This window comes from Ammospiza caudacuta, chromosome 5 (genome assembly GCF_027887145.1).
Source record: "Ammospiza caudacuta isolate bAmmCau1 chromosome 5, bAmmCau1.pri, whole genome shotgun sequence".
Classification (NCBI taxonomy): Eukaryota; Metazoa; Chordata; class Aves; order Passeriformes; family Passerellidae; genus Ammospiza; species Ammospiza caudacuta.
In genome coordinates this window covers 75,410,288-75,437,080 of record NC_080597.1, presented here as the reverse complement: position 1 = coordinate 75,437,080, position 26,793 = coordinate 75,410,288, and the positions used below count along the sequence as shown (strand labels likewise).

The 26,793-nt window shown below is 46.1% G+C and overlaps 1 protein-coding gene across 1 annotated transcript in view; it reads left to right on the top strand.

Annotated features, from left to right (window-relative positions):
- Positions 1-26,320, top strand: part of PLXNA4 (plexin A4) — a 470,405-nt gene extending 444,085 nt beyond the window's left edge. The window contains exons 25-31 of the mRNA XM_058804666.1: positions 984-1,087; positions 3,444-3,543; positions 7,077-7,267; positions 9,782-9,951; positions 13,465-13,677; positions 25,330-25,480; positions 26,176-26,320. Of these exons, the coding sequence (XP_058660649.1) occupies positions 984-1,087; positions 3,444-3,543; positions 7,077-7,267; positions 9,782-9,951; positions 13,465-13,677; positions 25,330-25,480; positions 26,176-26,271 (1,025 nt within the window). The 3' untranslated portion in view covers positions 26,272-26,320. The remainder of the gene's footprint in view (positions 1-983; positions 1,088-3,443; positions 3,544-7,076; positions 7,268-9,781; positions 9,952-13,464; positions 13,678-25,329; positions 25,481-26,175) is intronic.
- Positions 26,321-26,793: the final 473 nt, after the last annotated feature.

Below are 26,793 nucleotides of genomic sequence, written 5' to 3'. Positions count from 1 at the left end.
AAGGGCAGGAAAAAATCCTAGGAGCTAGGTAGCTATGGAATAGCAGTCTACAGAGTGATGAGTGATGTGCCCACATAGGTGTGTCCACGTGGATTCTGGGCACAGGGAGTGCCAAAGTTCTGTCCCTGGGATGCCATTTGGTTTTTCCTTTTTTTTCCTACGTTCCCTGTATTATTCACTCATCACTCTCTGCAGCTCCTGAAAGGTGCCTGTGCCCAGCTGCCCCTGGGCTCTGTCTGCAGCAGCACTGGCACACCCAGGGCACACAGCCTGAGCTGGGCCGAGGGAAATCCAGCTTGGAGAGCAGCAAAAAGCTTTTCCAGCAAGGGGGAGAAAGTTCTGCAATGGCTGCCCGGGGAGGGGGTGCAGTCACCACCCCTGGGTGTGTTTAACCAGCCTGGAGGTGGCACTGGGTGCCAGGGGCTGGGCTGGGCTCCAGGGCCTTGGAGGGCTCTCCCAACCTGGTCATCGTGGGAATTCTGTGAATTCACACATATACTGGTAGCTCTGTAGCCTATTGTATTTATGGCTAGTTTTCCCAGTAATTTTCCATGTCCTTTCCCCAGGCAGAAAGACAACACAAATCCCAGAGCCCCAAGCCCCAGGAGGTGCAGGGTCCCAGTGCTACCTTGGCTCTTCTTTGAGTTGCATTCTCATGGACAAAGCACAGCCAGTGCCAAGGGGAGCTCCAGAGAAGGGACTTGACCTGGTGGGGAATTGCATCACCACTTGTCCTCCTAACTGGTGCTTTTTACCTAAAACCTATAAAATCATACTCGTTGGACTTTTTTGGACATCTTTCCACAACTGCCCCTGAAGACCTTCAAATAAAGATCAGCTCTTATATTACTAAATGTTGCTAAAATTGCCTCGAGTTTCATTTCCAGGTGGGCAAAAAGGCAACACCTGTCTCGTTTATTTATTTATTTATTTATTTATTTATTTATTTGGTTGTTTATTTGTTTGTTTGTTTCTCCTTGCAGAGTGGCGGCAGGCAAGCGGGGCGAGGATGATCCTTCAGGATGAGGACATCACCACCAAGATAGAGAACGACTGGAAGAGACTCAACACGCTGGCACACTACCAGGTATCTGTGGGAGAGGGTGGGCAGGAGTTGGGTCTTCTTTCTGCCAAAGCAGAAAGCAAAATATTATTGTTTTGCCCACAGAAGTGGTGGAATCAGCACTCCTGGAAACGTTCAAAAACTTGTGGATGTGGCACTTGGGGACGTGGGTTGGTGGAGGCTTTGGCAGTGCTGGGTGAACAGTTGAGCTCGATGATCTTAAAGGTCTTTTCCAAACTTAATAATTCTGTGGTTTTTATTGTGCTAAGATGCAGAGGTAAAGAGAGGTTGAGTGGGCAGTAACTGGGCAGAACCCCGTGTTGAGCACATCCCTCCTTGTCCCAATTATCCTGAACAGCTCTAGAGAGGAACACAAGGGTAGAAAAAAATATCTTTTTTCCCTCTCAAAGGACGCCCCTGGTGAGTGGAGGGGGTGAAGAGGAGATGAGGACAACATGAGCTAACATTTCTCATGCAGACAAACAAATCCAAGGCCTCTCTTGCCCCTTTTCCCAATGTATCCATGGCCTTTTAATGCAGGCAGAGTTCAGAAGGATGGAAAAAGGAAAAATGGAAAGAGAGAGGCTTGGTGACTGGAAAAGGGAGGTGGAAAACAGCGTGGCTGCAGAGCATGGAGCAGTGGAGTTGTTATTACAAGGAACTTTTTGATCTTTAACCTGGTCCAGGTGACCTGCTCTGCTTCCCTTCCTCCCTACATGACCTGAAATTCATAATAGAGGGTTAGAGATGTCTGAAAATGTCTTACACAAGTGGTAGATTTAATGAAAAAAAGTGAAGTTTTGGTGAAAGTCTTCTCCCTTGCAAAAAAAAAAACACCTACAAAAAAGACCTCATTAAATTTAATCCGATGCTGACAATTTTGTCATTTCCTCCATCACACCTCAGCAACCTCTGTTTCATAACAAGATTATTTTCTCTTGTCACTTAAGAGCTGAGCTGAGGAGGCAGCAAGCAATAATTTGAAAAGGAAACAAAACTTTTACTTCAGATTGATTGAAGCATTGCTGGCTGATTTTGATTTTATTTTTTTTCCCCCAGACAGAGCAAGGATGTTTCCTGCTTTATTTCATCAACAAACCAGGCATAATTTTCTTCCCTCTCTGTGCTTTTTCCATGTTTTCTTTGCCTCAGGCAATGAGCTCCCAGCTGTATGATGAGCTGGGCCAGGTCCTCAGGAAACATCATTTTCCTGGCTGTCCTGGAGGCTGACAGATCATGCTGGGACAGACACTGAGATTGCCTTTGCCTCAGTTTCCCCATCTATGGTGTGGGGCTAAAACTACAAAGAGCCAATAATTGCCTTCCCTGATAGCTGAGGGGCTATTTAATTAGCCTCTGCAGTGCTTTGAAGATGAAAAACTCCATGCAAGTGCTAATTATTATTATTATTATTACACAGACAAGAGTTAGATGTCGTTAGAAGGGATTATTTCACCCATCTCCTCTTTATGATGTCTTATTTATCACAGATGTTCCTGATACGGCTCTTTTGAGCCACGGGCTTGTTAACATTTCTGACATGGGACCCACATGATTTGCCTTGTTGTAGAAACAGAAAGCCTGGCTCCTTTAAAAGAGTCCTGTGGTCCCTCAAAACATTGTCCCACGACATCCTGGACATCAGCCACTCCAAACCTGCTGCTTTTCCACCCTCTGACACCACAAAGAGAGAGAAGTTGTGCCTGTCCCTTCAGTCCAGCAGTGCCTTTGTCACAGGGAAAGGTGACAGGATCACAGTGGAAAATTGTAGACGGGAATTTTTGAACCAGGCACCCAGATGTCACCTGCAATCCAGGAGGAAGGAATGGAACATTTCACATCAGTTTTATCATCCTAATGGAACAGCCAGGCCTGTTTGAAGTAGCTCAGATGATTTTATTATTCTCATGCTCCTTCTCTGCCTAAGAGCTTCCCTGGGATGAACCTATTGTCAGATTTACTGGGGTTAATGCAAAAACCACCCCTGGAAGTGTTTAAAAGGCCTCTGGATGTGGCCCTTGGGGACATGGCTTAGTGGTGAACACAGTGGGGCTGAGTTAATGGTTGAACTCCATGATCTTAAAGGCCTTTTCCAACCTAAATGACTCAGTGACTCACACTGTCGTCAGTGGGCTTTGAATCAGGGCCTGGATGGAGCAGAATCTGTTTGTCACCACTTGTCCCTTTGTCCAAGTGCAGATTCTGCAGCAGCTTTTGTCCCTTTTTATTACTAGACCAACTCAACAAAGCAAGAAATCGAAGCTTTGAGCGTAAAATGTGCCCTGGCTACGGAGACACTGATTTGCAGCTCATGCTGCCCTGGGCATGGTCCTCAGCCACTTTTCAGAAGTTTATTGACCCAGTCATTTTTGTAATGCAGGTCCCAGATGGATCTGTGGTGGCTTTGGTCTCCAAGCAAGTCACTGCCTACAACGCAGTCAACAACTCCACGGTGTCCCGGACGTCAGCCAGCAAGTATGGTAAGGGTGTGTGTGTCTTGGGTTTCTGTGGCTGAAATGACCCCCAAGGTGTTAGAAACTCTTTTCTCCCAGCTCCACAACCAAAGAAGAAGTCAGGATTCCTCAGTTCTGCTTTTCAAGGTCGTTTATTTTCTCTTATCTATTCCATTCTTTCTCTGACCTGCTGAGATCTGTCCAGCAGGTTGGGTTGTGGCACAGTCCCTGCCCTTGGGGTGGTGTTGGCTTTTTATACTAAGAACTACCTGTATTTTATTCACAATTATTTTCCAATACCTATCACCTATGTTAGACAGTCTGTCTCTACTCTAAACCAATCCAGAAGTGTCACCATCACAGCAGAAGATGGAGGACAAGAAGAAGGAGAAGAAGGACAGGACACACCCAGATTCCTCCATCTTGCCTCTTGAACCCCCATTCTAAACCCCCAAAATTCTACTTTTTCACCCTGTGACAAATTCACTATCATTCTACTCAAACCCTTGTGGCTTGTAACTCCTCACACAAAGTTGGGAATTGTTTCCATGGGCTAAAATCAAAGGCACAGGTGTTTGTGACTCTCTGCCAGGGTCTCTGAGCACTGGGAAGAGATCCCAAATGTCACAGTGGTCACCAGACTCTAAGCACCATCAGGGACAATGATGGGCAGATGATTATTTGGTGAAATTAGGCAGGAGGGGAGGATTTAGCCATCTAAAACTCTGGCAGCTCATTCAAAGTGTTGGTCCAAGTGGTTGGGCTGCTCTTGGGAGGTTCTCCTCCCTCATTAATGAAAGGAGGAGTCTGTATAATTAACTGCCTCCCTCTTAGATCACCAAATGTCACTCTTTAGAGTCTGAGGTCTTTATCAGCAGATCTCAAGGCAGTGGACTGTTGTTCCCACTGTCCCCATGAGACAGCAGAGTGACACAGTTGTGGAAGGGACACCAGGTGGGAACTCCTCTGCAGGGCCGAACAGGGACCTCCTGAGTTTCACCGACCCCCTCCACACCTTCCTCCCTGCACTAGAATTGCAACCATCTCCTGTCTCACTAAGGTGATGCTGGACAGCAAAGCAAAACATCCCTGATGCACAACCAGGGTGCTGCAGACCCCCCTCCAGCCTGAATGCTGCTGTCATATACTTTATTCATATTTTCAATTTATGGAAGCATCTCCAATCCTCCTTACTCCCTTTATCTTAAAGGAAAGAGCAGTTACTCAATGTCCAGAGGTGCCCCCTTCCACTTTCTCCAAGGACATAAATGATCCATGAGGCCTTATTAATATTCATCCTCTTTGCCATGTTGTTGCAATTACTGAAAGACACAGTGACCTTTGGAAAGGAAGATTTGAGGGGGGTTAATTTCTGTTGGATTTCTTTAATTCTTTTGCCATTTGATTTTTTCAGGAGGAGGGAATAGGGAAGGAGGCAGGGGGAGGAGAAGATGTCGTGGGTCAAAAAGTGATTGTTAATTGCAATTAAGAAAACAGCATCCAGAGAGAAAAAGGATATTCCATCTGATAATTAATATGTAGAGATTGGTAATGCATTAATGAGGCTGATTCAGATCTTGCTACAGAAAGGTGCAACACTTCTGATAATTATGGTTGGAAAAGGCAACATTGCTAGAAGGTCAGGGAGAGGGGAATGCCTTGTGCCATCACACAGAGGCAAAGAGAGGTAAAATTTGGAGCCTAAAAGTATTCTTGGAAAGGAAATTTGTGGATGTCCACCTGGGGTTCTGGCTGATTTCTGCCAAAACAAGATTTTGGAGCAGGGAGTAAGGAGGATGGCTGGGCAGGAATTGTTTGCTTTGATACCAAGGGAGGGAGGGGAGGCAGCTCCTTCTAAATCTGGGGATAAGGAGCTAAATAGGAGATCACATTAGAGACACCATTATTTTTATGTTAAGCAGCATGGCATGGCATGGCATGGATAAAATATGGGAAAACCAGTCACGTAATGAACTGGTTACCAAAAGGAACTGGTGCTATACCCTGAACCGAACCGAAATGTCTGACAGGGACAGTGACACTTGCCAGGGAGCATGATAAGAGGTAAAGATTATAGAGAGCTGGAAATCAGTGTTTGAACCTCACTTAATTTAGTAGTGTAGACATTGACATTGCACCTGGCTCTGTGACATCACACCTGGCTCGTGGTTGTTGAGCCAACCGCACGGGCAATGCTTTGAAAAACGCACTTGGTGGCACGTCACAAACAGAATTCCTGAAAACCCCAATATCAATGTTATGAATATGAACAAGGCCAAACTTTCTCTGGAGAAAGAGGTTCTCGTTTATTAAAATAGCTTCAAGGAACGGAGTACCCAGGATAAGCCCAGGCACCCACACAGCAAGCCAAAAACAGAACAGTGCACTAACCACAAGTGCACTGGGTTCTCCCCACAAAACAAGTTTCCAAAAATAAGAACTTTGACCCAACTGAACTTCTGCCATTTATAGCCCCCTTTGAGTCCAGGATTGGTCCATTTTGGATCCGCATGGTGATTTGTCCATTTCCAGGCTTCTCATTGGTCTTTAACGCCGTTTATTCTGGGCCAATCATTTCTGCAGGGCTTCGAATCATGGTCAGATCTTCCATCCAATCTGTCTTCAACCTCGTCTTGTCCCGCCAGACTACTGTTCCACCAAACCCTGGACCCTTCTCCTAGAACACTCTAATCAGCCTCCCCCCACTCTTAACATAATACAATTAATATAACATCATTAATACAATATAATGAACTATACCCCAATTTAACATAACTTAACTTTTACTTATAACACCAAGAACTGCTGAGACATGTGGGGGACCCCTGTTTTTTTGTGTGTCTCTGCAGAAAACATGATCCGCTACACGGGCAGCCCCGACAGCCTCTTAATACAATTAATATAACATCATTAATACAATATAATGAACTATATCCCAATTTAACATAACTAAACTTTTACTTATAACACCAAGAACTGCTGAGACATGTGGGGGACCCCTGTTTTTGTGTGTGTCTCTGCAGAAAACATGATCCGCTACACGGGCAGCCCCGACAGCCTCTTAACATAATACAATTAATATAACATCATTAATACAATATAATGAACTATACCCCAATTTAACATAACTAAACTTTTACTTATAACACCAAGAACTGCTGAGACATGTGGGAGACCCCTGTTTTTGTGTGTGTCTCTGCAGAAAACATGATCCGCTACACGGGCAGCCCCGACAGCCTCTTAACATAATACAATTAATATAACATCATTAATACAATATAATGAACTATACCCCAATTTAACATAACTAAACTTTTACTTATAACACCAAGAACTGCTGAGACATGTGGGAGACCCCTGTTTTTGTGTGTGTCTCTGCAGAAAACATGATCCGCTACACGGGCAGCCCCGACAGCCTCTTAACATAATACAATTAATATAACATCATTAATACAATATAATGAACTATACCCCAATTTAACATAACTAAACTTTTACTTATAACACCAAGAACTGCTGAGACATGTGGGAGACCCCTGTTTTTGTGTGTGTCTCTGCAGAAAACATGATCCGCTACACGGGCAGCCCCGACAGCCTCCGCTCGCGCACGCCCATGATCACCCCCGACCTGGAGAGCGGCGTCAAGATGTGGCACCTGGTCAAGAACCACGAGCATGGAGACCAAAAAGAGGGTGACCGAGGCAGCAAGATGGTTTCTGAGATCTACCTGACCAGGTTACTGGCCACCAAGGTATGTGGTGAGGGCAGGGGACAGGGCGGGTTTGAAAGCGAGGTGGAATTTCTTGTCGGAAAGAAGTGAGAGGCTGCTCAAAGGATGCCAAAGTTGGGTAAAAAGGGAGGAACAGAAGGGAAAAAGAGCAAGGGGAGAGTTCTGAGCATGTGGAGAAGGAGCTTGAGCTTTGAAAGCAGAGTCCAAAAAGAGACACTGAAAAAGCAAGGAGTAGTAACAATCCAGGGCCATGAGATTGGTGGGGAAAGCACAGCAGGAGGTGCTGGAGTTGTCAATTATACTGGTTTGTAATTTGTACCAAAATTGAGCAAGCGAAGAGCCAGGGCAGGTGCTCAGAGCAAGCTCCAAAGATGTGTTGGGCCTCACAGTCTGAAATGGCTCCTATACCACAAAATCCTGAGTTTTGTGGTAAAAATCCTCCTCCACATTTTCCCTGGGCCAATAAAGACTCTTGTGCTGATGACTTGGAGAGGGTTACATTGACATTACAGTGAGACATGAAAACTCAGCATGCACAGAGAGAAAATACAGATGAAATCAAGCGGGGGCAGAGCAGGGACATCCTGACCTGAGTCTCCAAACGCATCCGTAACTTTTTCATTTTCTGTCAGGTATTAATAGGCACAAACACAATTCCCTGTGCTCACGCAAATGCTGCCTGAATTTGCCTATATCAGACACATTTCCATCACTAGTTTAAGTCCTACTTTCCAGATTTACCTGCTCATTTATTCCTCAGCTCATTTTGCCTCTGATGTCTGGCTGTCCCTGCAGCCTCACTCAGGCTGGCTGAGCTGCAGAGGGATTTGGAGGAAAGGCAGCTTTGTCTTTAGCCCCTGGTCCATGCCCCATTCCCTGGCATCAGGAGGCTTTTATGAATCACACAGCACGTGAAAAACGTCGAAAAAGGAAAGTGTTGCTCCCCAGGGCTCAGGCCCCAGCTGGTGTAAACCAGCAAGCATTGGACTGGTGCTGATTTATGTTGTCTGGGGATGCAGCCCCTACCCCACCACTGAACTGCTTTTGCTTTGTGTTCTGAGTCACAAACTCAACACTTGGGTTGGATTTTTTGTTATGTGTTTTTTTTATTGTTTTTGCTTTTTTTGTTTGGTTTGATTTTTGGGTTTTGGGGTCTTTTTTTGTTTGTTTGGTTGGGTTTTTTTGTGGAGATATCTGGAAAGCAGCTGCAAAACCTGCACAGCAACAGAAAGAGTAGGAAGGTTGGAGTTTTATTGTTTCCCCTCTTGGGCCGAGCAATTTTCTCTTCTGATTGTGGCCGTTTGAGGGAGGGAAGGAGAGAGAGCAGTTGCTGTAGCACAATCCCCAGGAAGACTTTGTTAAATTGACAATGATTTTTATTCTGGTAAATCCCTGACCTCTGATACCCAAGAGCCTCTTCCCTAAAAGCCTCAAAGGTTTCTGTGGCATTTGTGAGGGTGAGCATGTAGAGAACTAATTCCCTGCAGGAACTGAACCTGAGGGCAGCTCTCCCATGTCAGACCAAGAGGATTTCCCCTCCTGAGCCCTTTCTGAGTCAGATGTGCTGCAGGGCTTTGTTCACCCCGCAGGAGTTCACACAAACAAAAAGGTGCCTCTGTTTGTTTCCCAAAGAATAAATCAGGTGGTGAATCAGCCAGAGACACCAGCTTTCTAATTAAGTGTTTGTTATCTCTAGGTAAACTTGAGCCACTCTGGTGGAACCTGGGGCTTTGTTTCTAGAAAGGAGACATTTCTTCCCTAGGTCCTTGGAGAAAGGGCAGAGCTTTATCTTGCAGGAGAGGAAATTTGTCATAGCAGGGAATTTTTGTTGGAAATTCAGTTGATTTTTGGTTATTTTAGCAGCTGTTTATCCACACATAAATGCTCTGGTGACAGAGAAAACGTGTCCTGCCTGGTTCTACCCCAAACCCAGCCTAGAACTCCTAGCTGTCCCCTTATCCAAGCCTGGCCACCCTCAGATATTCCAGCTCCTCTCCTTCCTGCTAAAAGTCAATTGTCCTCACAAGGGTGACTCCAAGCTCTCAATCTGAGATTCTTCTGCCAGTGGGGAATAGAAGATGAGGAGGCCTCTTGGGAATTGAAGTTTGTGTTATTTAGGACACTGGTCACACATTAACCACCCACCTCTCTAGGTTCTCTTGTCCTTTTTGTCTCTGTGACACCTTCTACAGACTTCTCTTCCCAGTTTAGATGCCCTGGGTGAAAGCCAGCCTGGAAAATGGCTAGGTTTTGTCTCATGGATGCACTAAAGCATTGAGGATGGGATGCAGAGAGAGGAATCCGAATGGAAATGAGGTGTAATGGTTCTTGCCATGATGAACGTTCCTGCTTAAAGACATTTGTATTGAAATTCTCAGGTCATGTCACATTTAACTGATATTAGAGAGCCCTCAATTTTCTATCACACCTTGGTTTATCCACAGACATGCCCTGTTTTAGTGGAGTACCAAAATTAAACATCCTCTGCCCACTTGTACCTCATGCTCTTCTTTCCTTCTTTCCTTCTCCCACCAGGGCACCCTGCAGAAATTCGTGGACGACCTCTTTGAGACTATCTTCAGCACTGCCCACCGTGGCAGTGCCCTCCCCCTGGCCATCAAGTACATGTTTGATTTCCTGGATGAGCAGGCAGACAAGCACAACATCCACGACCCCCACGTGCGGCACACCTGGAAAAGCAACTGGTGAGTGAGAGAGACATCCCAGCACAGCCCAGCATGGATACTGGGCTGGAAGGAGACCAGAGGGAAGTGTGGTTGGCATCTGGTTGCTGGAAGAGCTGAGGAATCTGGTGTGGGGCTCAAAGGATGAGGCTCAGTCTTGCCAAGTCAATGGAGAAGTCAGAAGATCCCAAAATCTAAAGGATCAGCACTTTTTGGCTAAATGGGTCCCAGATTGCCCTGTATTACATGGAAATGACAGGATTTGTGAGGGATTTGATGAGGAAAAATTAAGTTTTTAATTGCTGCAGTGCCCAGGCTCTGCATAGGAATATGCAGAATATCCCCAGGCTCACATAGGAATATCTAGGGAGGCATGGGAGAGTATTCAACACCACTGCCTTCATCTGCACTGGGTGTTTTAATTTCCAGCCCTATCTGTTTGCCAACACAGAGGTATCTCATACCAACTGAGAATTTTAAGGTACCCAAGACGTCCTCAGAGGATGTGGAGCACCCACAGGAGATTTGTGCCCTCCTGAGTAGAGGCCAGGAGAGCATCTCCAATGGTGCAAAGTATTTAAAGGATCTGGAGCTGGATGTGAGTGCTCTTTGGAGTGAGTAACAAAGGGTGACATCAGTGGCAAAGTGTGACATCAGTGGCAATGTGTGACATCAGCCCCCTGCTGCATAGGAATATGCAGAAGATGCCAGAATATGCCCAGGCTCACACAGGAATATTTAGGGAAGAATGGGAGAATATTCAACACCACTGGCTTCAAGTGCACTGGGTGTTTTAATTCCCAGCCCTATTTGTTTGCCCACACATGGAGCTGGATGTGAGTCTTCTTTGGAGTGAGTAACAAAGGGTGAGACCAGTGGCAAAGTGTGACATCAGTGACAAAGTGTGACATCAGCCTCCCGCTCCAGCTCCTCATCCCTGCAATGGGACAGTGGGAAAAGCCAGGATCGGTGAAGAAAATTCTCCTTTCTGCTGAGTCTCCCGGTTGGAAAGAGCTCCCTGGGGAATGGCTCCCTCCCCTTCTCCTGTGCAAACACAGGGACTATAAAAGGAGCAGCAGAGGAGAGCCGTGGGGCTCCCAGCTCATGCATTTTTTCCTTTTCCCAGCCATGCTGTTGGCAGATCGTCACAGCGCCGGTGACATAAAAAAAGAAACCCCATGCACCAAAGAGGCTTTCAACTAATGAAACATTAGCATATTATTAACATTATCTGCGGCACTAATCTAAGGCTGATTGCAGCCACTCAGCCTAAATGAGCAGGAGGTTTATTTAAGGGGGGAGGGGGGAAGGCAGAGCGTGTGTGTTTGTGGGAAAAGGGGCAGTGTGAAGAAATCTGTTCAATCAGATCAAATTAACTCAAAGTCACATCACAGGGCTTCTTTATTCCCAGCCAGGGACATCGTCCCCTATCCCCTCCCCACAGCCAGGCACACAAACACACACTCTGCTCCTCACCAAACACCTGCACAAGGACTTCTGCAAGGTTCACCCATCCACCTCATCCCCCCCAGTGATGATTCTCCATTCCCAGCATAAATTCCCACAACTCCATCCTGTCTCATTGACATTTTTTACTTATTCTTCCCCGAGACCCTGTGGAACAGGCTGTCCAGAAAAGCTGTGGCTGCCCCATCCCTGGATTGTTCAAATCCCGGTTGGATGGGGCTTGGAGCAACCTGGCATAGTGGAAGGTGTCCCTATACCTGGATAATCCTTAAGGTCTCTTCCCACCCAAAGCACTCTATAATTCTGTGTTTTCCAGCATCTCTCTCTTCTCCTGAACTTGGCTGACCAGATTCCCTGTGTGGAGCTTTTCTTTACATTTGTTCTGTAATTTTGCTGCTCAGGAGAACACACAGAGGTTTAGGAAAACACTCTGTCAGGAAAGTTGTTACCCAAAATCCATCAGGCTCGGGGATGAGTTTTTTACAGTGCTGTGAATGCAATCAGCAAATGGGAGGAACTGGGGAGTTTGTCCTGAATATCAGGAGAATTTTTTAAGCTGAAAGATGCAGAGAGTGAAGGTAGATTTAGCAATCTGCCTGAGAGAGACACAGGGGCTGGGCTCTGTGCTCAGTGACACATTCCAGCTCCTGGGCCTGATCACTGCAGTGCATCTGCCCTGACAAAAGGCTCCAGGCAAAGGCTGGAGGTATCTCATACATGTACCTCAGGGCATCTCATACAAGTGAGCTGCTCTTTGGAGAAAAAGGGGGAAAAGGGCTTTGGGTTGCAACTGGAATAGCTTTTCCTTGGTTAGGGCAGATATATTTTCATATCAAAGGCTGTGATACTTGTTTCCCAGCTCCTTTTTTTTTTTTTTTTCCTTGAGGCAATGGGGCTTTCCCTGTCATGTAGCAACTGCTTGCTGCTCTGGGTACTGGGAGTGTGTGCAGGCTTGGGCTGGAGCAGCAGAGAGTGACAGGACATGGTGTCCTACAGGGTGTGCCATGAGCATTCCCAGTCTCCACCTGGGAGCTCTACCTGCCTCTCTTCCCATGGGATTGCTGTGAGGGATAAAAGCCAAGTCCCTCAATGACAAATGTGTAGAATCCCAGAATAGTTTGGGTTGGAAGGGACCTTAAACTCATCAAGTGCCACCCCCACCATGGTCAGGGACACCTTCCACTATCCCAGGCTGCTCCAAGCCCTGTCCAAGCTGTTCTTGGACACTTCCAGGGACCCAGGGGCAGCCACAACTCCTCTGGGCAGCCTGTCCCAGTGCTTCATAACCCACACCATAGTAATTTTTGTGGGTTCAATGCCTGTCTTCATCTGATGGAGCAACCAATAGGGTCAACTTTCCATTGCAACTTAATACAGAGCGATTCAGAGTGTTTGTCATCATCACCCAAATTTTACTCCCATTAATTTATGGGCACCTTCAACAAGATTGTATAAAGACTGAAAAAAATCTGCCTTGTTTTACAAGGACAAGAGGTGATGTCTCTACCATCCTTAGACTTTGTAGGGGAGGGATTCAATTTCATAGCAATGTTAATCCCAGAATCTTCATATCCAGATTCAGATTCAGAGTGTTTGTCATCACCTAAATTTTACTCCCATTAATTTATGGGCACCTTCAACAAGATTGTACTGACTCTAAGACTCACAAAATCTGCCTTGTAATGATTACAGGGACAAAAGGTGATGTCTCTACCATTCCTAGACTTTGTAGGGGAGGGATTCATTTCATAGCAATGTTTATCCCAGAATCTTCATATTGAGATCCAGAGTCTTTGTCATCATCACCTAAACTTTACTCCCATTAATTTATGGGTCCCTTCAACAAGACTGCATTGTCTCTAAGACTCACAAAATCTGCCTTATAAGGATTACAGGGACAAAAGGTGATTCCCAGACTTTGTAGGGGAGGGATTCATTGCATAGCAAAGTTTATCCCAGAATCTTCATATCCACAGCCCGATCTTTGATCCCCACCCTCCATTTGCTGCTGAGGTGTCTCCTATGAGCTGTGCCCTGACTGTGTCTCCTCTGCCACCTCTCCTGCAGCCTCCCCTTGCGGTTCTGGGTCAACATGATCAAGAACCCCCAGTTTGTGTTCGACATTCACAAAAACAGCATCACAGACGCCTGCCTGTCCGTGGTGGCTCAGACCTTCATGGACTCCTGCTCCACCTCAGAGCACCGCCTGGGCAAAGACTCCCCCTCCAACAAGCTCCTCTACGCCAAGGACATCCCCAGCTACAAGAACTGGGTGGAAAGGTGAGTTTCAGCTATGCAATGATGTCGATTCTTTATCTTCTTTTTCTGCCTGGGTCAGGGTCGGGATTAAATGCGCAGAGAGGGAATTTCGTGTTCGTACTCAGATGTTGATTAATTCTTATCTATGTTACAGTCTCACGAGCTGTGAGTTCTACAGTACTTTAACAAGCTGCAAAATGGTCCCATATCTATCTCTACAAGGCCTTTTAAGGATTATTAAGAATTTAAAAAATTACACCTAAATTGTTTTTACTTTTAACTCAATAACCAACCACCCATGCCCGCAATATGGACTTTTTTATCCAATTACACAAAGCCAGCCAAACCCATGGAGAAGAAGGTAAAGAAGAAGGATCAATCACTACCCTAAACCCTCCATCTTGTTTTATATATATTATTATATTCTAAACCCTTAAACTCTGAGTTTCCCACCCTGTGATATCACACACTTCTATTCAAACTGCACACCCACAATCCCAGTGCTATCATTGAATTTTGGAAGCTTCTCCAGGCCTCAGGTCAGTGCAGTGTTCTCTTGGGGGTCAGTGCCTGGCAGCACAGAAATTCTGAAATTCTCAGCACCCAGGGTTCCAACAGAATGACATAAAGTGGCACAACCAAGCTCTGCTTTGTGGGTGGAGGTGGGAGGCAGCATCACTGTTGCTTTTGGAAACTGCCCTTGGGGCTTTTTTGTCTCTGACTTTTACTTAGTAGAAATCTCCATGTTAGCCTTTTATTCCTCTACCTTGAAGCAGAGATGGAAATTTAACTAATGGTGGGAGCTGAAGGTGTTTGCCATCGTTGTTTCCTTTGAGGAGAAACTCTTGAGAAGTGGCAGAGGGAGGAAGGAAGGGGAGGTGATGTGTGTGAGCCCCGGGAAGCACATGGGCTTCTCAGCCTTTCCACACAGGCCTGGAGTGGTTTGCTGCTCTCAGCACCATTGTGACAGTCCCCATACTGTCTGGATCCCAAGGGATTTATAATTATCCCCCAGCAAATTCCCTTGGAGGATCTTTGCCTTGAGTGAGATGCCGGACGAATGACAGGCTGCTGAATGAAGCTCTGCAGGTATTTTATGTCCACTCAGAGGTCTTTCCAAGCATTTTGTCCACACTCCCAAGACCTGTGGCTGTACTTCCATCTGCTGTACTGAGGGTCAGTGCCTGGCAAAGCTGCTCCACAGGGAATATAACCAGAACATCTCTTCCTGCAGCATGTTGGGGCCTCATTTTCCATAGCGTTTCCCCCAGGACAAGCAAACAGCACATCCTGTTCTTCATCCAGCAGGAGCTGGGCTTTGCTTTCCAATATTCTGCACTTGCCTGGCGTTATTGACAGGTTTGGGAACTGCACAGATGGGGAACAGTTGCTGCTCTGTAAATACAAAGGCGGGTTTATCCTACAGATCATTCCTGTGCACTGCACCCAGCTTCCAGCCTTGATTTCCTCTGAATGACTTCCCAGGCATGGCCTAAAATTGACACCATGTCCTGCAGGCTGTACAAGGCCTCTGCTGCTGCAGACACCTCACACTGGGCTATAAATCCCTGTATTGCCTTTGCTGGGGATGATTTTCTCTTGTTTTGTGACAGGAGCGTGGTTGATCAAAGAGCTCTGTCCCCTGCTCGGCACGAGGCAGCTTTTTTTCCCAACAATTCTCCCATTGGTCTGTGATTTGTCTGGACAATTATTTTTAGATGTGGTTAAACACTTCAGCAAATGTTGTTTCTAGGCAACCTGCAAGGCTCTTATGAGCTACCTTGCTTAATTATGACCTACTTTTGGTACCGTGTCCAAGTTTCTTAGAATGTATTGAGGCTGATTGCTGGATTGACCTGGATAATAGGAAGCAAGTGTTGGAGGTTCCATTTAGAAATCAAGTTTGCACCATCAGTGACCCAAAGGTGTCATTCTCTAGTGATGCTTTAGCTGCACTCTGTGTGGTTGGGCTGTTTCTGTAGACAAATAATGGTTTTCATCTCAAAGGGGTTGATTTTATCCTTGGAGATGCTACATGTGAGTGACAAACTGAGGTATTTAAGTGGAGAATGGGATATTTCCTTATGCAACAAACACCTTTTTTTCTCTTTTTCCTCTGGATAAACAAAAAGCTGCAGTTTCCATTTTGTTTTATTTTTTTTCCAGTATTGATTTCACTTTACAGTTTTTTGGAGCTAAATCCTGGTGCCCAGTGATCTTCAGCAATAGGTGCTGCATTTCCTTGGAAGTTTTCCCAAACAACTGGGTTTGCAAACGAGGTACATAACACCTCCTGCTGCTTGTAAACAGCCCTGGATTCCTGTCCCCAGCATGTGCTGGGTTGTTATCTGCACTGATGTCTGACAACTTGAACTGAAGCCCAAGGGGAGACTGCAGGTTTTGGAATATGGTCAGAGCTTCCTCCCTGCTTTTATTTTTGTGTGTCAGTTCCACTGACTCAAGGCAGTGGCACCTGGATGCTGTGGGAGATGAAAGAAAAAACCTATCAGGGATGAATAAAATATAATTTGAGTTCTACCCCGAGCTAATGAATTCCTTCTCTCCGTTCTGCGATTGTGCTTTGAGGGAGTTTTTTCCAAATCCAAAGGCTTCCAGTGCTGGTTGGAGCTATTTCTGTAGTCAGCATCAGCTGGAGATGGCATCCTTCAAGACCACTAGACTTCTTCAAAGAGTGAATCAGGAGATAAAAAGTCAGGGAGTTTAAGAAGTGGTTGAGTAAATCAGAAAAACCTGAAATCAAACAAACTTCTTTGAGAAAGAGGAAACTAAGAGGGTTAATTAGTCAGTGGTAGATTGTACCCAACTTGAGGCACTCTGGATTAAAACATGACTGGATTTAGAGGTCTGGAAATGGAGCTGAGCTGAGTTACTCCAAGCCATCCCTTTTTCTTTTTTTTTCTTCCTTTCCTTTTCCTTTCCTTTCCTTTCCTTTCCTTTCCTTTCCTTTCCTTTCCTTTCCTTTCCTTTCCTTTCCTTTCCTTTCCTTTCCTTTCCTTTCCTTTCCTTTCCTTTCCTTTCCTTTCCTTTCCTTTCCTTTCCTTTCCTTTCCTTTCCTTTCCTTTCCTTTCCTTTCCTTTCCTTTCCTTTCCTTTCCTTTCCTTTCCTTTCCTTTCCTTTCCTTTCCTTTCCTTTCCTTTCCTTTCCTTTCACCTTTAGGGCTTACAAAACCCAGAGCAGGGAATGACCCCTTGGCATGAGAAGGAGGCAGGGATGAAAGGACTTTTCTCCAATCCTTCAAAAATTTGTTTTCCACCTGGGAATGTGCATTGGGAAGGGAATAGTTACAGCTTCTGGCCTTACCAGTTGACCACAGGGTGGTCAACTGGAAATTTGATTCCAAAAGATTTCAACAGCAAGACTGTCAGGAATCTTCCCTGGTTTTATTTGTTTGTTTGGCTCATGTTTTAGCGTGGGATTTTTTCATGTTTTCACTTATTTTGTGGTGAGGCAAGTGTTGCCTTCAGAATCAGGATGCATGACAATGACTAATTAAGACATTTTAAAATTTACCAATTTTTGTAATTTCCTGTCGACCTAATGGAAAACTATATAAGAAATGGACATCTTCCATGACATTTTGGGAGGTTGGTTGTTTCAGTGCCCATTTCTATAATTATTCAAGATAGTGGATTTGCTGACAACAGCAATAGAAAGATTATTGTACATCAGTTAAATTTAGTTGAAGATTCTCCCTGCTCATTGCAGGGGGGTTGGACTAGATGACTTCTAAATGTCCCTTCCAACCCAAACTATTCTGTGATTTTATGAAAGTCCTTTTATAACATTGTTGGAAGCAGAGGTGGACTCTCCCTGCTGAAGCAATCCAGCTGAGAAATTCTGGCTTTTGGGAAAAAGCAGGTTCCCTGTTCAAATGGGACACAGAGAGCTGGAAACACGTGGCTAAAAAGTGTCCTGGTGCAGGCACATCTTGGATTTCCTGCTGCAGAACACGAGGCCTGATGAGGCAGGACAATTAACCCAGGAAATTGGGACAGGCTATTTGGCTTTTGTTGAAGCCACCACGAAGAGTCAGGCTGTAGTTCTAAAACAAAGTGGAGGCTTTTCAATTATCATTTAAAAAAATAAAATAAAAGGAAAAGAATGGTAACGATAGAGCAGAATCTCATCTGACTTCAGTTAGTAAAACTCCATAGGCTCTGCTGAATTTACATTAGAGCAGCTTCAGATCTGCATCTTTTCAAGTTTACTTCAAATGTCCCCTTTGAGCCTGGAAATCTGGAGAACTTGGGAGCATTTGATGCAATCCCCAAGCAATACAAAGGGGAGCCTGTTCTAATTGGGACTGTCTCATTAGCATTCAACACCACACTGAAAAATGACAAAGGGCTGTGGCTGACCTTTCATTTCTCTCCATGCTGCCAAGCTTATGATAACACTTGTTTGAACTTCATTAACACCATTTAATTGCCTGCATCACAATCAATATGATGTTTCCCTACTGGAGCCTGGCACGGAGGCAAGGATGTGGGAGACTGAAAAGGGGCAGAGCACAAAAAGCAGAAGTCAAAGAGTTTTTCCATTTCACACTGGTGCCCAAAACACCTGCAGGGCTGCAAGGAGAGGATCTGGTGCTCTTTTTTTTCCTCTCATCCCTGCAGGGACCTGGTCTCCTTTTGGCTGCTTATTGTGCATTGTAAAGGGCCCCTCTAAGAAAAACTTAAGGAGACATCACAAGTGTTCTTAACTTAGGAGTCATCCAATGAAGACCGTTCAAAATAGGTTTGCCAGGTTCATGATCAAAAAAAGCTTAAAGTGATCTGATACGTGGGTTCAGAATTAGAACATTTGCATTTCATTGTGTTAACCTGGGTGCAAACAGTGCCTGACACAGCTGGAGCTGCTCCTGATTCCATGATCCCATCTACCTTTTTTCCTTAAAAGTACAGATACTGTTAGGAGAAGGGGGAACAATTTTTAACTAAAAGGGAGAGATTTAAGTGAGATTTTTGGAAGCCATTCTTTACTCAGAGGGTGGGCAGACCCTGGCACAGGTTACCCAGAGCAGCTGTGGCTGTCTCTGGATCTCTGGAAGTGTCCAAGACCCAGCTGGATGGGCTTGGAGCAACCTGGGACAGGGGAAAGTGTCCCTGCCTATGTCAGGGGTTGGAACTGTATGATCTTTAAGGTCCCTTCCAACCCAACCCATTTTTGAATTGGTGATTCATGCAGCAGCTATGATTTGCATCCCATTAGCCTTTAGATGTCAAGGTCTAGGTCTTGTTAGGAAGAGCTTTATGAGCATGTTTGGAGTACACAAAACAGACAGCCTGTACCCATTTGGGATTTCACCCACCTGGTGTGTCAGCCTGGGGTTTCAGGCCTCTCAAATCACTGGGAAATCTCTACCTGTGCAATGCTTGTCATGTCTGTTGGCCACTTTGCAGCTAACTTTAGAAAGAAAGACAAACTGGACCAGTTTAAAGCAATAAAAAGTTGTATGTGCCTTAACATTGTGAGTTATTGAGGTTTTAAGCAGAAACTCTGAGGGCTTTAAAAAAGAGAGGTGCAAATCCTGGCTCTACTTTAAAAAAATGAGTTTTCTGTGCCCCCTCTTTCTCTGCTGGAAAGAAGGCTCAAGAAGTAGCATACCAAAGGTCAAGGCAGGGAGTGTTGTCGGTGGAGATAATAAAAAACAGTGCTGGAAGGGGCCTCGGGAGGTCAACCCGACCATCTCCTGCCTCAGGGCAGGATCAGCTCTGTCTAAAGCCTTCCTGACAGATGCTTGTCTACCCCCATCTTAAAGGCCTCCAACAACAGAGCCTCTGCTGTCCTCAGGCAATTCATTCCCGTGCTTCCCTGTCCTTCCCATCAGAGTTTTCCCTGCTGGGCAGCCAAAATCTCCCTGGCTGTAATTAAAGCTCAGGCATGGCCGTGGCAGGGGGTACAGCTCATTCCCTGCCTCTCTGGGGCAGCTTTTGGTGTGTCTGAAGATTGCTCACTTGTCTTTCTTCACTTTTCATCTCAAAAGAAAAAAAAAATAAAATCATCCCAATGTTTTCTCATCACGCCAAGGAGCTGTTTTTACACAGTGCAGAAAATATGGCAAGATGAAAATGTGTCCATATGGGGAGGGTGCAGCCCCACTCATCTTCTGCTTTGAGGTGCTGCTGGATGATCTCCTCTCCCAGAGGAGCTACCTGTGCACCAATTCACAGTTCAGCCACCAAGGCAGAGCTGCCCATCAGCCCTGCACTCTTTATTCTGAGGGGACAAGCAGCAGGAAAAGCCAGGAACAGGCAAAATAAAAGCATTGCCCTGTCTAGGGCTTGCACACACAGAATTGTTCCTTTCAACAGCTTGGGTTGGAAGGGACCTTGAAGCTCATCTCATTCCATCCCTGCCATGGGCAGGGACACCTTCCACTGTCCCAGGGAGCTCCAAGCCCCAGCCTGTCACCACCAGAGAAAAGCAAGGCACAATTCTTCCCAAGAATATTTCTGGGATTCACCTTCTCTGAACCTCAGAGAAAGGAAAAACGATTCTTATCATTTGCTGTGCAAAAGTAGAATGCAGTATGGAGATGGTTTACCCAAAGTGATGGTGCTTTATTTCCTTGGCCAAGTGTGTAGCCACATTTCTCTTCACAGAGAAAAGCAAAGCACGACTTCCCAAGAACATTTCTGGGTTTCACATTCTCTGAACCTCACAGAAAGGAAAAACAATTCTTATCATTTGCTGTGCCTGTGTTTGTGCCAAAGTGGAATGCAATATGGAGATGGTTTACCCACAGTGATGGTGTTTGGTTTCCTTGGCCTATCAGGGCCAAATGTGTAGCCCCACATTTCTCTTCACAGAGAAAAGCAAGGCACAATTGTTCCCAAGAGTATTGTTATTTGCTGTGCAAAAGTGGAATGCAACATGGAGATGGGTTACCCACAGTGATGGCGCTTTGGCTCCTTGGCCTATCAGGGCCAGGTGTGTGTGTGTGTGTGTGAGGACTGTTGGTGACAGTCATGAAGTTCTGTGCAGTGTGTGCAGAGCTGAGTGCTTGGGAGATTCAGTTTAGATGTAATCTAATATAATGCAATATAATATAGACTAATATAGTATAATAAAGTAATTAATTAGCCTTGGATAAGATGGAGTCCTCCTCATCATTTCTCCCTGCCATGAGGGTCGTCCTGTTTTGATGCCATCCAGCCTGGTCTTGGACACTTCCAGCGATGGGGCATCCCTGGATTTCCCTGGGCAATCCATTCCAGTGCCTCACCAGCAGCTCAGATGCTCCCCAGGAACTCAAAGTGCCCTTCTGTATCAGTGCATGTCCTTGCAATGCTCCAGTACATCCCAAAAACAGAGCTGGTTGTTCCCAAGCTTTCCACCAGCCCTTCCCTGCTGGAAGAGCCCCCCAGATCCCTTTCACACACCTCTCCACCCTTCAGTGGTCTGGATCCAGCCGGCTATTGCATAACCCTAATTATGTTATTGCTGTAATTGCGTCTGCCGTCTGCAGCACATGGATTCGTTACAAGCTTTTCATATGCTAAAATGATTATTAATGAGTGCAGTCCCATCCCAGCGACAAACAACAGGCATGACAAAAAGATCTTTTGGAAGGCAATTAGCTCCATGCTAAGCTGCCTAAACCATGGGCTGTGCTGGGAAATTTCGGGCTGGGGAGGGAGCACTGGCAAACGTGGTTTTTCTCTTCTCTTTTGATGAGTTAATGAGTTACTGAGCGGCAGCAGGCACAGTCATTCTTGTGAAACAGCTCCACTAAGGAGCCTTTCCCTGTCGGTGCCGAGGGAAAGAGCATTTATCCCTGGATAAACAGAGGACAAAATGTATTCCCAGGTCGCTGTGATGGATGCCCAGGTCACTGTTGTGTCGCTTTCCTTGGGAAAACAAAACAAAACACAAAACAAAAAACAAAACACAACCTAGGGAAAGATGAGGTTGGAAGGATCAAGAATAATTATTTTTTCAGTAGAATAGTACCAGCTGTATCCTGGTACATCCCAAATCCTTCTCCATCCTCCAGTGGCAATGTGGGGTCTCTTGGGCTCTCTCTCCATTCAAGGCAGATTGGGGTGGGTTGTTTTACCCTTTATATCTGTGAGGACACATCCCATGGCCTGGTTATCCTCACATCCTGGAGTACTGGAATGATGGGTTCACCCCAGTTCCTCATCATTTTAATTGCTTATGAAGCCTAACGAACAAATTTCCTGTGGTCACATCAGAGGATGGAGAGCCTTGAGGCAAGAATGGAGGCTGCTCCTGTGAATCCAGGGAAACTCAGACACATAAGGCTGGATCAGAAGATCCTCAATCTGAGGATCCTCTGGAAACAGCTGGGGAAGGATCCAATGGAGATGAGCAAAACTGGATACAGCAATAGCAGCAAATCTTCTCAGGATTATAATTTTTAGGAGCAGATTAAACTGCATTTACTGCTTTGCTTTGCTATTTTCTGTCTCATTCAGAGAGAATATGGCTCAGTGTTGTGTTCCCAACCTTCTGCTGGCTGTGGAAGTGTGTCAGAGCCCTGTCCCTGTCTCAGGTGAGACCAGGTGTCCCTCCACAGGTGACAGAGCCCCTCTGTGCCCCTGGCACTGCCTCCCAGCCCAGCTGTGCTGTGGGAGCTGTCAGCTGCAGGGCTGATGGAAGCAGCACAGGAAATTCCACTGCAAATTCCAGCAGTGGGAATGCAAGGGCCTCTGGGGTTCGGTGACAGCTCCTCAGTGGTTTTTGCATTAGGGGTATGCAAATGGCAGAGAGGCTCTAAGCACCTCTGAGGATCTGGGCTGGAATGGAAGGTAAATAAAGACTCAGCAGGGATGTTGTCATCTCCCTGCTAGGATGCTTTAATACACACATTCATCATTTCTTTAGAGAGCACAGTGATGGCTTCATTAGAGACTCTTCTGCATAAATAAGTCACTGGGCCATGGCAGAATTTGGATGGAAGGATATTACATCTTCTCACTCAGCTAGATTGAGGCATTGGTACATGTTTGTTTCCACTTCTTTCTCTTTTATTTTTGCCCCAAAACACCTTGGTTGAATGGGAAATGGCTGTTTAGGTGTGAGATGCCAGGGAATTGAGTCTGGAGAAGACTTTGGTGGGTGATGGCCTGTGACCCCAGAACATCCTAGGAGTCTGTCATGGCCAGAGCCCTGAAACTGTGCTTCTTGAAACTCAGATCTGTGCATGCCATCCCTGGCTCCAGGGAACATTTCCTGCTGCTTTTCCTTGTTTGGATGAGTCACAGGAGTGTTGTGCTGCTGGGGAATGATCTCTGCAGGGCTGGAGAGGGGTGGGGAGCTTTCAAACCCTTGTGAGTCACAGACTCAAGAGTCTGTTTGCTACCAGGTGGAAAGGAAACAGGACAAACTTGCAGAAGGAGTTGGTAAGTGTGTCTGTGCTCCAGTTTTTGGGAGCACCCTGTCCCTACACCCACTATCCTGCCACCACTTGGTGACAGCTCAACCAGAGAGGAAAAGGAGGATTTTAACTTCTTGTCAGAGCCAGACTGGCATCTCTGATATCCTCCACCAACCCCATTTATTTTTGCTGTGATGAGAACCCTTCTCTTCTCATTTCACCCATCAGGAGGGTGCCTATCCAACATTCATGAGGAGCTGCTCCCTTTTCAGGGGTCATAAACCAATGCATTTCACTGCTTTGCAGCCTGTTTTCCCCACAAGTCTGTGAATTGTGCTGGTGGCACATGGATTTTTTTTTCCAGTGCCAAGCACACCTTGCTTTTTGACCATTAGATTCCTTGCTTTTTGACCCTCAGATTCCTTGTTTTCTCAGCCATGTTATGCATGCCACCAATTCCTATGTGCAGCACAGATCTGATCTTCTCCACAGGTGATGTCAAGACCTGTTTGGGTTTTTCTGCAAGTGGCAAACATCTAAGAAATATTTATTCCTCCTGCTCAGCATCTTCTCCTGGGGGCAGTTCTGCAGGACAGAGCCTCCTGGGATTTCTAGATGCTCACTTTATTCACAAACAACTGTCCAGGTCCACCTGGACTTGGATCCCCAGGTCCACCTCAATCCCTGGGGACTGAGGGTCAGGCAGAGTGTAAAGAAAATCAAACCCACACCACTTTTCACTGGAGCACTGGCAATGAGGAATATTTAGACCACAGGACTGAGTTAGCCTCAGATTTCTGGCTGGTCCTAAGCCCAGAAGACAAAATGCCAGGGCTCCAGGGAGAGAGATGTTTCTGTGCCTGCTGGAAGTTGCAGTAAAATTAATGAGGTTTGTACAAGTTTTTATGGTGAAACAGAGTTTAGCTTTGGAAACTGTCAAGCAAGAAGGACCTCTGCCTCCTGAGCCTCCTTCTGCCGAGGATTACATCAGCATCCCACCACCAAAAACAGGTTATCAACAGGGACTGACTCATTGGGGTAAATCAGGGCACAAAACCAGACTGGGCACAGCTGGAGCCTCCTGGTGTGGAAGGGTTTCCCCCCATGCTCTTGCACTGCTCTGTCTTCACTCCAGCAGCTGCTCATCCTGCTCTGTCATGGAGTATTTTCCCATTCACCCACCTCAAGGATGCTCACCACACAGCATTTCCATGTCCAATTCCTCTGCAGTGGCACACAGCCCCCATCTCAGCAGGTGTCTCCACACTGTTTACAGGACACCTGTCAGCTCTTTTGGCTCCCTGTCCCCTCTGCCTCCTAATTATAAAATTGTGGATTGCTGCAGCTATGGGCTTTTTTTTTATTTTTTTTTTTCTCCTTCTTCTTCTTATTTTTTTTTTCCTTCTGCACAAAATGTCAAATTGCAGAAATTAAAAATGTAAATGATGGCGTCTAATTAACCAGTTGACAGCAGAGCACAGCTGCGAGTGACAGTGACTGATTACCTTCTGCAAACCTTGTCCTCCAAGACCTGCCTTACCCAGGGGAGAAAGGACAACCAAAATAGCAACTTCCTTAAAGAGACATCACTCTGCACATGAAGCCTGCTGGGCAGTGGTTCTGGGGGATCCAGAGCCTATGGATAAGCCCCCAGTCCTCCTGAGCTCCAGGGGAATGCTGTTGACTCCTAGGAAAAGCAGATTCTTCTAGGAAAAGCAGATTTTTTCCCAGTCAGACTGGAGTTGAAGGCTGTTGCCACAAATATCAGGCTAGCTTAAAATATGGGGCAAAAAAGGAGATGCTGAGCAAGAGAGTTGTTGGGATAGACTGGACTGAGTGTGGAAGGTGGGGGATGTCAGCAATGGGGCAGATGTAGTGGTGAGAATGGTGCAAGAAAAAAATACAAATATTTAGGGTTTTTCTCTATGTGGGAGTGAAATCATGAGTGGGCAGCAAGATCTCTCTGGGAAGAGAGGCAGGGCTAAAAACCCTTGAGTATCTGACAAAGTGATCCAGCTTCAGTCCAGCTCCTGTTGACTGGGAAAGTTTACAGGATACTCTTTGGGGCTTCATTCTCAGATTGGGGTGAATAAAAAGACATATGTGGTGCTCAGGATGAGTGCTCAGTCACTTCCACCTTGGCTAAGTCACCTTTCTAGATGTAAAAGAAGAGCATGAGCAGGTGTTTGAGGAACCAGAAAAACCCAACACTACGTGTGGAGTTTTTTTCTCTGTTTTGCTTGTGCCTTTCACTTCTTGATCTCCTTCTCTTCCCCACAAACCCCTGTGTTTGTGCCCCTCAGGTACTACTCAGACATCGCCAAGATGCCAGCAATCAGTGACCAGGACATGAATGCTTACCTGGCTGAGCAGTCCCGCATGCACATGAACGAGTTCAACACCATGAGCGCGCTCTCCGAGATCTACTCCTACGTGGGCAAGTACAGCGAGGAGGTGAGAGCTTGGGGACACCTTTGAGGGGCCATGGGAGAGGAGGTGAGAGCCTGGGAACACCTCTGGAGGGCCAGGGGACTGTCTGCATCCTGGCTGGGAGGGTGGAGGATTTAAGGAATGAGAGACAAGGCTTGGGGTTTGGAAAGAGAAGGTCTGGGATTTTGGATCCCTGTTTTGTGTCTCTCTCATTCAGTCAGGCTCAGCTGAAGTAGTTGATGGTCAGATGTTAACTCACTGGAGCCCTACATGAGTTTTACATCCACAATGGCCAAAAATTCCTTAAGGACTGTGCCCAATGTCATTCCAGATACCCTAAACACCCCAAAATGGTCCAACACAGACTTGAAGGTGTCCAGCATGGTTCTTTGTACTGAAGGCCATGTGAGACCCCTTAGGGCATCTCAAGTGGCATGGCCAGGTGATGGATAAAGCTCATAAATAGATAAATAACAGATCACCAAGATAAAAATCCACTTGATTGGTTACAATCCAAAGGTCTGCATTGAGTCAGATCAAATCCAAACTCCCCACCTAGCTCCTTCCTGGCTGACTGACTTGCCTTGCATGATCTAAGCTAAGCCTGGGACGTGCCTTAGAGAAAGCTCAACCTCCTCTGCTGCTTTAAGATGCTGGACTCAGTCATTTTGGGGTAAAAAACTGAAATCCTTAGCACTTCTTCCTCTCTCCTTTTCCAGATTCTCGGAGCACTTGATCAAGACGACCAGGCTGGGAAACAGAAACTTGCCTACAAACTTGAACAAGTTATAACCCTCATGAGCATAGACAGCTGAGAACTGTCCTGCCAGGGACACCCTGGGAGGGATAAACCAAGTCGTGCCTCACTCAAGATCATCATCTTTACCAAGTGCAAGTTTTGATGGGCTGTAAGCAGAGTCACCCGAACAGCACTCCTCTCTCTCTCTCTCTCTCTCTCTCCTCCCCCTCTCTCTTTCTCTCTTTTCCTTCTCTTTCCAAACCTATGGACAAAGCAACAGAGCCCCAGGGGTTAAAAGAAAAGACTGCAGAGGAATCCTGGCTCTGGGGCCATGAAGACATTTGGGTGGAGCTCTCCTTTTCACAGCTTCCCCTCTGCCTTTTGCCCTAGAGAGAAACTACTGAACACACGCGAAAACCCCACCAACCCTCGCCCAGCATCGCATCCTCGCTCTGCAGAGGTGAAACTGGGGGGTAACTTCTGTCATGCTGCTTTAACTGCCCTCCGAGGGCTGTAGCCTCGGGAGAGGACATGGAAATGAACTCAGTATTACTCAAGTGTCCCCAAGGGGAAGGCAGCCTGCCTGCAGGGCTCCTGG